We start from the raw sequence: 12,783 nt of genomic DNA, 5'->3' as shown, positions 1-12,783 counted from the left end.
GAGCATCAATACTAGGTTCTCTTTCCTACCTCATTCCCTCCCAAATCTGCCAAAGGAGTTTTGCCTTTGGGAGAATCTACTGCAAGATCAGGGCGAGGAAATGGGACACAGATTGTTCTAGGGACAGATTGTTCTGTACAGTTGTGTACAGACAGAAAAAATGGCAGCCCCACCAGAAAAAAAAAAAAATCGCCCCACAAGCTACAAAATCCTGGCTACAGGCCTGCCTCTGATCCACCAGCTACCTTTTCTGATCCACCAAGCTCATGACCAACCAGCTTATTCTACAGCAGGACTTGCCCTGATGGGTTGTGTTGGTTGATCTATGCGTGCGTGTGTGTGTGAGAGAGGGGCTCACGATCCGACTGCACGACAAGGGATTTAGGTAGGTAGTTAATCTGACAATCAGTGTAGCGGGAGAGACTCCAAGTTCAAATCCTTGTGTGTGCATTAAAACTTACTGGTGGACCTTGGCCCATATCAGCCTCCCTTGGCTTAACTAACTCACAGGGCTGTTGTGAGGATAAAACAGTGAAGGGCAGAACTGTGTTTCCCTAAATAAGTACGGCAAGGGGACAAAAAAACACGGAAGAAGCACGAGTTCCAAAGCCCCTGACCTCTGCCATTAACTAGTTGATCAACAGTGGCCCCGGTCACACGGGCAGGAAAATGCGGGGAGGAAGCGTGGCTGTTTGCCCTGGAGCAAAATAAACGTGCGCGATCAGACGTCTCGTTGAGGTCCCGTGGTTAGGGGGGAGGTGCCGATCACAGGACAATCCTGTGGCGCGGGAAAGAAGCGGCCTCTCTAGCAAAAGGCTCCGCAGGTTTAACCCCTTCCAGGGCTGCAGAGGAATGCAAACTGTGTCCTCCATCCATTCCCCTCCAGGAGGAGCTTCAGCTGGGCCACCCTCCTGCCACGCCCCCCCCTGCACCTCCCCCTCTGCCGCCCAGTGCAGAGAGTTCCTCTTGAGCATGCTGAGCCAGGAATGGGGAGGGGGGCGGAAAAGAGGAGGGGGTTGTGTTGTTTGTTTTTAAACGAAGTGTGTGCATGCGCCGTTGGGTGCCTGTGAGCATCCTGTGGAGACTTGAAAAAAAAAACCTTTTAGCGACGGGACATGAGCGGGCGCCGGATGCCACGACCTACCACTGGAAACGCGATCAGGCGCCCGCCCTTGCCCCGCGGTTTCTGGAAACTAGTACCTCGGAGGTACTAGTTTTTTACCCCGCATCTTTGGCGGGAAGCCTCGGGTTCACCACACGAGCCCTACGCTTCCCAGATGTGGCACTGTGATCGGGCCCGGAAAATCCACCTATCTTCCGTCTCTGTAGCGTGGCTAATGCTCCGTGTGACCGCAGCCAGTCTTTGGCAAGTTTGCCTCAGCACACCCGATCTGCGTTATGGGAATGATAATAATGATGGCCTCCATTATAGGACTGCTGTAATAACATCCATAAAATTACTTTAGTAGTAAAGGAAAATGATCCCAAAGCACCATTATATGATTAACCGCTAACAAATTCCTTTAGGGCTACTTTGCAACAGAGAAAATCCTAAATTTATCCCGAATGGAGGACTAAAAAGAACCAAGGTTAATCACCTATTCAATAACCTACAAGATAGTAAGAAGGGAACTTTTGAACATATAGCATGGTACAAAAGAAACTAGCAATAATTTAATTTTTTATTGAAAGCCTTTATATAGATAGAAGCCTACAAAAATTAAGATTAGTATATAAAGAACAAGGTGCCCAAAACTATACATTCACCGAATTTTTAAAAGAAACCATCACATTCAGACTTCTGCTGCAAAGACATTAAAAACTCCACTCGAATAAATACAGAACAAAAATATGGAAAGTGCAGTATTTTGGCTCTGGAGAAAGAAAAAGATTGTCGAGCAAGTTCCAGGTCATGAATCACCCATGCATCTTTGACCTTATGATTAGCAAGTTAGGTATGTTCCAGTAATGCCTAAAAATGTCATCTGCTCTTCCCTTCTTCCTCCCCACTTCTAAAAAAAAAAGGTGCATTTTATCTGTATTGATTTACTACAATATCCTTATAGGCACTGTACTTGATGCATCAGAAAAGCCAAAGAAGATTTTCAAACACTGTGTGTTATTTATGAAGCACTGAACCAATATATGTGTATACTTTTAGTTTTCTATCATTTATTTTCCTGTCGGTTGATTTATTGTGGGCAAAAATCGCAGATTTTTAAATCCCAAAATTCAATTTGAGATTCTGCACTGTCCCTTGTTTCAGGAGACGCATCTTGGAATAAAATACTGAACAAGACTGCTGGTCTGCTAAATAACTACATCTGAAAAATTTATTATTGCCCACCATGCAATGAACAGGCACTGAAGACTGAGCTGAATTCAACTCCCTCCCTCCCTGAACTTTCGAAAGCAGGGAATTGCTATATAATCAACTCTCTCTGTCCTGAGCAGAGTTTCACAATGCTGCCCCCACCTCTGTCTGCCCAGCCATCGTTCACCTTCAGTCTCTGAGCTAGGTGGAGCCCCTCGTGAAAAGCCTGGCCCACCAAGCCCACCCGGTAGCTTTCACCTGATACTGAATATCCCCATTCATGTAGTCTTCTCTGTACACATTGATCTTGGTCTGTCCCTCGCCAGAGATGAAGCTCAGGTCTGCCCCACATGATACCATCAACATGGCACTGTTTTGCACCACCATAGGCTCCCGGGGAAATTCCTGCACAACCTTATCAAGGCAGTCCTGTAGCTCCTCCAAGGCAGCCTGGGTGGCCAGATCTTCGCGAACACCAATAATAGTGGTGAGATTCAGTGGCAAAGGATGGCGGCCAAGCCTCGCCACACGGACTTCGGGGCTGGCTTCATGGACAAGGTATTCCACCCTTCCACTGATCCAGACTACTTCAATGTCATTTTCCCCTTCTCCAGACAGGAACTCCCGCCTCGTTCCATTACACTGAAGGACCATCCTGGCATTCTTCTTTAACACACCTTCTTCCGAGAACTTCAGAACAGCTTCGTCCAAGCAATTCCTCATGGCTCTCTGAGGTGGTTCTTGGCTCTGGGCTTTCAGAAGAGTTGCAACACTCAGCTTTTCTGGCACCACCAAGATGGCCTCTGTTGTGTTCTCACAGACTGTGATCCAGTCAACTTCAGCCTGAGCTGGCTGGCTCCACGGTGACCAAATGAAAAAGAGGTAGGAGGCACTCAGCATGATTAGCACAATGGCTAGGAAGATGAGGGCCAGAAGCAAAGTGCAGATTCTTTTCTTGACTGGAGGCCCAGTAGCCTCCGTCATAGTGGCCTTCTCCTTTGAAGTCTTGTGGGGAAAAGAGGCCTTGCCATAATCCAAATGGTTCCATAAATTAAGACAGGGTATCACAGAACGGTGTGGAAGAATTCCCCAGAGCCTCTCTCTGTATGAGACTCTCTGTACAGGTACCAGGTTGCTGTGGTCTCCCTCCTCCAGGAGCGGCTCACAAACACTGATATCGTCTTTCATGCTGGTGAGAGCTGATGAGGAAAAGAGGTCTTAGAATTAGAGACTCCTCTGCCACATATACAAGAACACATCTTTGAACTCTGTATTAATCTGTACTGCTGCCAAGCAGGAATTCAAAATAGACAGATGTGAGGTTTCCCCTGGCTCTCTCTGGGATTGCCATCTAATACGGTTTATTTAAATTTCAGCATGGCCTTGAAAATGATCAAACTGCTCTGAACAATCACCCTCTGAGGCAAGCTTTTCTCCTCCTCAGATTTCAGTTAGTGCCTTCCTCAGTATTAGAGAGAGAAGAGAGAGGAGAAGAGAACAAGAGATCGGATTGATACCCCGCCCTTCACTACCCAAAGGAGTCTCAGAGCGGCTTACAATCTCCTTTCCCTTCCCCTCCCCACAACAAACACTCTGTGAGGCAGGTGGGACTGAGAGAGCTCTTTCAACGACCGCTCTTTAGAGAACAGCTCTGATAGAACTGTGACTGACCCAAGGTCACGCCAGCAGCTGAATGTGGAGGAATGGGGAATCAAACTCAGTTCTCCCAGATTAGAGTCCACTCTCTTAACCACTACACCAAACTGGCTCTCCCTTAGCTGAATATTTCTCAGACCAGGGATCCCCAACCTTTTTGAGCCTGCAGGCATATTTAGAATTCAGACATGGCATGGAAGGTGCAGTCACAAAATGGCTGCCACAAAATGGCTTCCATGGGAGGTGGATCCAGCCACAAAATGATTGTTTAACAACTTAACTTCAGTCACACAGTGTACATCCTTGTGGTGTGGTGACAGCTGCTGCCAAAGTAGCATTGAAAAAATATTCACAGCCAAAGAAACCTTCTGGCCAAATGCCCTACCTGGCCCACTCCCTTCCTAAAAACACTGGGTGGGTGCCAGACAAGGTGTCAGTGGGTGCCATGCCACCATGTTGGGGCATTAGAGGTGGGAAAACGATTGGTTCCATTATCTGATCACAGGGAACATAATTCGTTCCTAAGATGCTAAATGGCTCCAAGCACTTACCCAAAATGGTGGTTTTGCTCACAGATAATTAAAAAGTAAGACAGAAAGTGGCCACTTCTTACTAGCTTCGACCGAAGTCAGGCAAAATGTGACAGATGTCCAGATGTTTGACTGTTATTTGGATAACAAACTCCCTGGTTTAAACTACACTGACGTTATACTGTTGCCTTGTTTCTATTTGTTTTTAAATCTTGTATTACTTCTTTAGGTTATTTATAGTGTGCCTTTATTGATGAGATTCAAGGCGGATTACGTCGTGTAAGTCAAGTACAATCGACGGGATGGGACATCCAATGAGCAGTCCAATAGGGTTTGGGCTACAGGAAGCCAAGAGCAAGAAGAAATCTAAAACAGAACTGAAACAAACCTGAAACAAAGCATGACCATTGAAACTTGACACATTAAATGGTTTTGAAGCTCTGGAGCCATACTTACAGTGACAGGCAGCAAAACATTGGGGTGGGCCACAGCCCTTATCCTTCTACCAGTTGAACTTTCTGAACCATTTCAGTATAGTACAGACCTATTTACCCTGTACAAAAAAAGCCCCCTTGAACAGTTCCATTTTGCATAGTTTGCAAAAAGTCAGGAGAGCACAGGTCTAAAAGGAAGGAATGACCAATCCCTCTATGTGCCTGCAGATCAGGGCGTGTTGAAGGTATTTTTGTCACCCCAAGTAACACACACGCAGCACCTCCTGGGCCTGCACAGCAGTCATCTGTGAACAAGTCCCCGCAGCTCTGCTGCAGAGCTTTGGCTTGGGCCTGCCTGGCTGCAGTGTGGGCTTAGGCAACGCCAGTCATCTCTAGGATTGCCATCTCCAGCTCAGGGAATTCCTGGAGATTACTGGGGGCACTGCCTGGGGAGGGGAGAGGAGGAATGCCCTGCAGGGATGCTGATGCTGCTACAGAGCCTGTCTTCCTAAACTGCTATTCCCTCCATCCAGGGGAACTGATCACTGTAATCTAGAGATCACTTGATTCCAGGATAATGCCAGGTCCCATCTTGAGGATGGTAACCTTGCTGGCTCTAGACAATCCACTCTCTCTCAGCACCCCGCCTCCCAATCTGCCACACAGGGGTAAAAATATTGGCCAATTTTCCAGGGATGTTGCAGAGGTTACAGCAAGAATATGCGTGAAGCCGTTTGAACACCAAAAGCACTGAGTGCTAGTGTTGCAGGTGCCGGCAAAGAGCCGTATGCACAGCAAAGCTTGCACCAAAGCTAGCTAACACTGCATTCTTGTCCAGTTCAGGCTGCACATTTCATTCCTATTTTGGAGTCAGAACATGGGTAAACTATGTTTACTCAGCAATCAATTCCACCAATCTCAAAGGAATTTTTTCCCCTCCTGGTTAAATATGCTTAGAACAATATCCCTGTTGTGTGGTTGCAACACTCTAGTGCTACAAAAATGGTCCTGTAAGTGGGCAGGATTGTACTTGATATTTGGGTAAAGCTTTACATTATGCATTTGTCTAACCTACCTTATGACCACCCCATTTCTTTGGCTTTTTTCTGGTAGGGCTCTTGTGTGTGCCCACTGTTTGAACTACACGAGTGATCAACCCCTTCCTCTGACAATGCCTCCCAACTACTGTTTTAGAAGTCTCTGGGGGAGGGCAAGATTGGGTGCCCACTGCCCAGCCCCATGTCTCCAGTAACTTAAGCTCACTACCATATCTGTCATTCTGACCACATGTCTGGCAGTGGACGCCAGTCTGGTTTCCAGCTCTGCAGAGCTTAAGTGCCCTCTCCAGCTCCCCACACATTGTGTTGTCAGGTAAGACTTCTTTTTTGCTGGCTGCCCACCTGCCCCACTCTCGAGTGAGCCAGTTTGGTGTAGTGGTTAAGTGCATGGACTCTTATCTGGGAGAACTGGGTTTGATTCCCCACGTTTCCACTTGCAGCTGCGGGATGACCTTGGGCAAGCCATAGTTCTGCCACAGCTGTTCTTGAAAAAAGAGCAGTTTCTGTCAGAGCTCTCTCAGCCCCACCTACCTCATAGGTTGTCTGTTGTAGGGTGGGGAAGGTTAAGGAATTTGTAAGCCGCTCTGAGACTCCTCTGGTAGTGAATGGCAGGGTGTAAATCCAATCTCTTCTTCTTCTTCTTCTTGAATGGGTCAGACACTCTCTTTATTAAGAGAACCCCAGTTGCTTTACAGGGGCAAACCAAACATAGACATGGAGTTCTGTGCTTGGAATTCCCCGTGCAGTGTGTAAGGCCAGGATCTGGGAGAGGTTCAGATCCACATTCTGCTACGCAAGCATGCTGGGTGACCTTGGGCCAGTCACTTTCTCAGCGTAACCTACCCCACAGGGCTATTGTTCAAGAAAAAATGGAAGAGGGAGAAATGGTATTGTGTGTGTCACTTTGGGTCCCCATTGGGAAGAAAAGTGGGATCTAAACATATAAACAAACAAATTCAGGAAGGCCCAGTTTCACTTGGCACAAAAGTCTGCAAGGCGAGGGTGATAAGCCTCCCCCCACACCATTTCCCCCAACCTGAAATGGCCCTGGATCCAAAATTTGACCCACTAATATAAACTTCTGTGCAGCTGTAAGCAAGTAAAGGCTCCAGGGTCCATTTCAGGTTGACAGAAAGTATCACGTGGAAGAAGACCCCTCCCTGCAGAGTCCCAATCTAAATCAGCCCCCGCCCCTGTACCTGAAAAGTAAATTTTAAAGACCTCTAGCAGCTCCCAAAACACATCTGATATGGCCCCGAATCTACTAGCTGCAGGGGCTGAGGGAACTGGAAAGGCTTCTACTGTTCAAAAACTTCCCTACTAACTGGGACATTGTCAGAATCCAAAGAAACTCTGGCTTGTCCCAAAGGAATAATGGATGTTATTGAACTCCAGGATGTAAGGGAGAACCGACTCAACTGCCTGCCGGGATTTTCACAGAAGAGAACTGGAGCTGGTCCATCTAGTGCAGGGAGGGTGTACCTGTGTATGTGTGCACACACACACACTGAGGCAAAGCTGATCTCGGCTTTGCAGAAAACCAGCAACATGTAGAACGAAAAGCAATAAAGAGATTCCCTGGTGGGGGTCCCTTCTGGAATCAAGATGGGTGGCAGAAGAATCAGTCCCAATACAGAACAGAATGAGGTCCCATTAATATTATTGTTTTGTCACAGGGCGCAGCCAGATCCATGCAGATACTTCAGTGACCGGGGACACTCTTGTTAAGGAATGAAAAGGATAACCCACTATGCATCCACTGCTGTCCCATCTCTGCAGATACCCTTCCTTGGGGGCTGGGGCACCTCTGCTAGGCAAGCCCAACACGGGGGAGGGGTATTCCTTTCTGGGCCCCACCTCTTCCAAGCGCAGGGATGCCAAAGGGGGAAAGAGAGTCACTGCTGTGTAGGCAAAAGGCCTGCCTACTTTTCTTCTCCACTGGAACGCATTCTGCAAGAATTACCTGTACAACATCCATTAGGAACGGAGAACTAATGGGAACCGAGTGGGGTCAGGAGGTGGGGCGAGTGGATTCAATTAAGGAACCCCTCCCATTTCCCCCACACGACTTCTGCAGATACCCTTCCTTGGGGGCTGGGGCATCTCTGTTAGGCAAGCTCAAAAAGGGGGAGGGGTATTCCTTTCTGGGCCCCACCTCTTCCAAGCGCAGGGATGCCAAAATGCCTGCCTACTTTTCGTCTCCACTGGAACGCATTCTGCAAGAATTACCTGTACAACATCCATTAGAAACGAAGAACTAATGTGAAGGGTTGAAACCGAGTGGGGTCAGGAGGTGGGGCGAGTGGATTCAATTAAGGAACCCCTCCCACTTCCCCCACACGACCCCAGTGCTTTGCAGAAAGCACAGCCGCTGGAGAGAAGCCCTAAGAAAAGCTTCACCGACTGAATTTTGCCTGCCAGGCAGTGGTTAGTTAGGCACGCAGATGCTCTCCGTTGGAAGAAAACAGTCGCTGTCCTACTCGGGTACTGGACCGCACCACACAACTGGGTTGTTGTTGTTCTCCCAGACTTTTCGCCTCTTTTCACGACTGACTCTGCCTTAGAAAGGCGATCCGTTATAATCCACAGAACGTATCTGCTGGCCAGGGGAGAGCACAACGCCACGCCAGGATCCTCTCCAGACAGGCAGAAAGCAATCGAAAGTTAACGACATCTTCACGGGGTTGAAAAATGGTGCGTCAGCGTCCCTTCCTGCCAGTCTTTTGTGGGCACATTTTTACACCCACTACCACCTTTCTCCCACCTGCCCCCTCTACTTCGGGGCCCCGGCGCTAGCAGCAGCTACATAAGCACGCACATAAAGGAACGCACCAAGGAGAGAGACTCATAGACGACGTCCTTACTAGAAAAGGCAAAAGGTGGGAGCAACTAGAGAAAGTACTCGTGAGACAAGAGAGAGGGGTGGGTGGACATGGGCTCTACCAGGAAGGTAAGTTAGGGAGAAAAAGCGGCCTTTACCACTGTCTGCACCCCACAGATGCCGGGAAAGGAGGGATCGGCTCAGCTCCAACTTCTCCGGCGCTCGACCTCTCGTTTTCGCCTCCGCAGTTTTCAGCTCGAGGATCCGCCCTGCGGCCCGGCCCCTTTTTTGTGGCCAGGAGCGGTCACGTTACCGGTTGTTCCAGCCGACAGCCAGGAGGAAAAGAGAGGGAGGCTCGAGGGCAGCCTCCTTAAAGACTTACTGCGGAACAGAAGAATGATTTATTAAATCGGAGCGGCGATGTAAGAATAATAACTTTGCAAGAAACAGTGGGATGTCGTACAGACCCTTGAGGACGACATTTTAGAAATCAAGGCCTTGGAAGGTTATGCTTCCATGGAACCCTTTCTATCCCGTATGTGTCCAGAATGGGCCGGAACGGGCAGTTTGTGAACTTTTGGGGGTGTGTGCAAAACAAAACAAGAAGGTATGTTACGGACAATCGGGTGCGACTCTGTTCTAGAATTAAGAGTAAGGCTGCAATCACACCCACTAAATAATTCACTTTCAGACTGGATTTTACTGTGTGAACTGGCAAAATCCAGCTGGAAAGTGCATTGAAAGAGGATTATTTAGTGTGTGATCGCAGCGTAAACCAGTGTAGGAGGCTGAAGTTCGTTCCGTCCCTTATTCGCAGTTCCCAGTTCCTTATTTATGAATGAATGTATGGTCTCTGCGTCCGAAAATAAGCCGTAGGGCATCCTGAATCAGCCAAAACACACCTTCAAGGAAAGATGGGTATATGTCAGGTTTGTAAGGTGGCTGAATGAAGCAAATTGACACAGGGACATGATGCAATGTGAGCAACAAAAGTGCCAGAGGAGCCACATTTCTTTATTTAAATATACCCTGCCTTTTCTCTTGGCTCAAGGGGGCTTACAGTAATACTCAAAACATTAGAAATCCAAAATTTAAAAATTTCAAATACTGCTCACACCCCAAAGAATTGCCTTGAATTCTCTGAAGAATCCATGTGGCACTGCCTGTCCTGGAGGAGACAGGGTTGCTGCTCTCCAGGTGGTGGCTGCAGATCTCCTGGGATTACAACTGATCTCCAGGCGACAGAGATCAATTCACCTGGAGAAAACGGCCACTTCGGAGGGTGGACTCCATGGCATTATACCCCATTAATGTCCCTCCCCTCCTCAAACCCCACCCTCTTCAGGCTCCACCCCCCCCAAAATCTCCAGGTACTTCCCAACCTGGAGCTGGCAACCTTACCTGGACAGCAGATATTTTCAGCAAACGTATATAATGGAACATTAAGATGGACTACATGAGGCACCTGCAGTGACTCATCAGAACTTCAGTGATTCTCTGTCTCCTTGGCCATTCCAGGCAAGAGGCAATTCAGAACACACCTGGCTTCTGATAAATATCCAGAACATCGATAATGGGGAGTGGCTGTGGCTCAGCTGAGCGTCTTCTTGCCCTGCAGAAAGTCTTGAGGTTCAATCCCTGGCATCTCCAGGCAAAAAGGACCAGGTAGTAGGTGATGTGAATGACCTTTCTCTGCTTGGGACCCTAGAGAGCTGCTGTCAGTTTGACTGTGATGGAATTCCCGGACAAACCGGGAGACCTCCCGGAATGGTGGGGAGAAGCTGATTTTCAAGGGGGCAGTATGTCAGCTAAGCTGCCATGGAGGTTGGGGGGGTGTCAGTTGTACTCTAATTGCCTTTGCATTCCTTCTGTGCTTCATCGCTGCTGTAACGCTTATCTCTACGTTCTGCAGGTGGTGGGATGTTGATGTCTAGTTCAAAGGGAACCGTGGGAGCGAGCTTGGTTCCCAGCTTCAGCGCAAATGGCCAGAGCGCCTTCTCCAGCGTGCGGGAGTGTGGCTAATTGGCCAGGGCAGTGGGGGGGGGGCATACAAATACCCTATATCCTATTATGCCCCAGGGGCAGCCGCCATTCTTAACAGTGCCTATGTTAATGCATCTATAGCTCTTCAATAAAGTATTACCTTTCCTGATAAGCGTGTACTACGTTGTTGTGGGTTCTGACACAGGTCTGATTCAGTATAAGGCAGCTTCAAGTGTTCATGCAAGGTGAATGCCTGACAGTGCTCTTCCTCTACAACATTTTGAGCATGCATCACCAATTATGGCCAGCCACACGCATCTCATGCCATTTTTTCCATGCAGGCAGAGAACAGTGAACTTGACGAATCAAACTGGGAAAAAGGGTTGTGTGTTGCGCCCAAGATTGTTTTTTCTATCTGTAGCCAACTCCCACCATGGCCTACAAACCCATCTTTCACTGAGCTGCAGCAGAGGAAAGGAAGCGGACTTCTTCTCCTATGTTCTCTATTTTTAAATCCCAGGCACATGATGCAGTTGCTTTTCTGTAGCCAAGAGAGGGCCTGGATGGAAGCTCTCTAGACACTACCTTGAGATTCCCAGAGGAATGCCAGGGGAAGATGTCATTATTAATAATAAACAATGGACACCAACTGAACTGAGAGAAGAGGGATCCACAACTCTGGTATGGTCATAGGCCATCTCTCCTGCAAACAGGCATGAGTGGGTTAGGTGTGATATGCAGAGGGATAGTAGGCATGGAGAAATCAGCATTGGCAATGAGACAGGAAACCTAGGTCTCGATTTAGTCCAGGAGGATGCATTGTCTTGAGCTTCATTAATAGTTGCAATTCAGCAGTCTCTCTTTCTTATCCCCCCTTGAAATTATGGACTTTGTGCCCCTAGGAGAAATCTTCTTTTAACTTAGCTAAGAGGTTGTAAAAACGTTGGAATTTTCGGCGGTAAAGCCAGTGAAGATAACAGGCCTTAATTTCTAGGAAAAAAGCCACCACCACCCCAATCTGAAGATGACATGATTCCTGTATTACATTAATCTTATATATTTTACTCTGTAATTTGTAATTTATTTGCATACAGTTGAACATTTGAAACATACATTTCTTTGGTTAACACTCGTTTCAGGTGGGCGGCCATGTTGGTCTGAAGCAACAGAACAAAGTCTGAGCCCAGTGACACCTTGAAGACCAACGGAGTTTAATTCTGGGTATCTGAAGTGTGCGTGCACACGAAAGCTTATACCCAGAATTAAACTTGTTTGTCTTTTAAGTGCCACTGGACTCAAACTTTGTTCTTTGATTAACATTAGTTACTTTACAAAAGAGACTTTATATACACAGAGATCTGATCCAAACACCAAGGCTGCAGTCTTGAAAACACTTTCCCATGAGCAAGCCAGCCCCTTTGAATAAACAGGACTTACTTCCAATTAGACCTATTTAGGAATGCTGTCCAAAATACATTGCCTAGGCTTCCCTTATGTGCTGCACCCAGAGCATACCAGTGCATGCACCAGAAGCCCAGGGTGACCAACAGGCAGAAGCCAGGAGGTTTTTAGTCTGGATAACGTACAGGCTGAAAAGTAGTAATAAGAAACTCAGTCACCAGCACAAATACTTCTCGGTCCATGAAGGAAACATGAGCTTCATTAATAGTTGCAATTCAGCAGTCTCTCTTTCTAATCCCCCTTTGAAATTATGGACTTTGTGCCCCTAGGAGAAATCTTCTTTTAACTTAGCTAAGAGGTTGTAAAAACGTTGGAATTTTCGGCGGTAAAGCCAGTGAAGATAACAGGCCTTAATTTCTAGGAAAAAAGCCACCACCACCCCAAGCTGAAGATGACATGATTCCTGTATTACATTAATCTTATATATTTTACTCTGTAATTTGTAATTTATTTGCATACAGTTGAACATTTGAAACATACATTTCTTTGGTTAACACTCGTTTCAGGTGGGTAGCCATGTTGGTCT

General features: G+C 47.4%; 1 protein-coding gene across 1 annotated transcript; it reads right to left on the bottom strand.

Moving 5' to 3' along the window:
* Positions 1–1,750: 1,750 nt before the first annotated feature.
* Positions 1,751–9,115, bottom strand: LOC107114564. The gene is made up of 2 exons (XM_015416104.1): positions 8,972–9,115; positions 1,751–3,513 (listed from the first exon to the last, which is right to left on the bottom strand). Exon 2 carries the CDS (start codon positions 3,500–3,502, stop codon positions 2,516–2,518), a length of 987 nt encoding a protein of 328 aa, XP_015271590.1. The 5' UTR covers positions 3,503–3,513; positions 8,972–9,115; the 3' UTR covers positions 1,751–2,515.
* Between the last annotated feature and the right edge of the window lie 3,668 nt (positions 9,116–12,783).

Source organism: Gekko japonicus, unplaced genomic scaffold, assembly GCF_001447785.1.
Source record: "Gekko japonicus isolate JY-2015 unplaced genomic scaffold, Gekko_japonicus_V1.1 scaffold2531, whole genome shotgun sequence".
Classification (NCBI taxonomy): domain Eukaryota; kingdom Metazoa; phylum Chordata; class Lepidosauria; order Squamata; family Gekkonidae; genus Gekko; species Gekko japonicus.
Note: the sequence above shows the minus strand (reverse complement) of the source record. Positions and strands in the feature narration are given on the sequence as shown.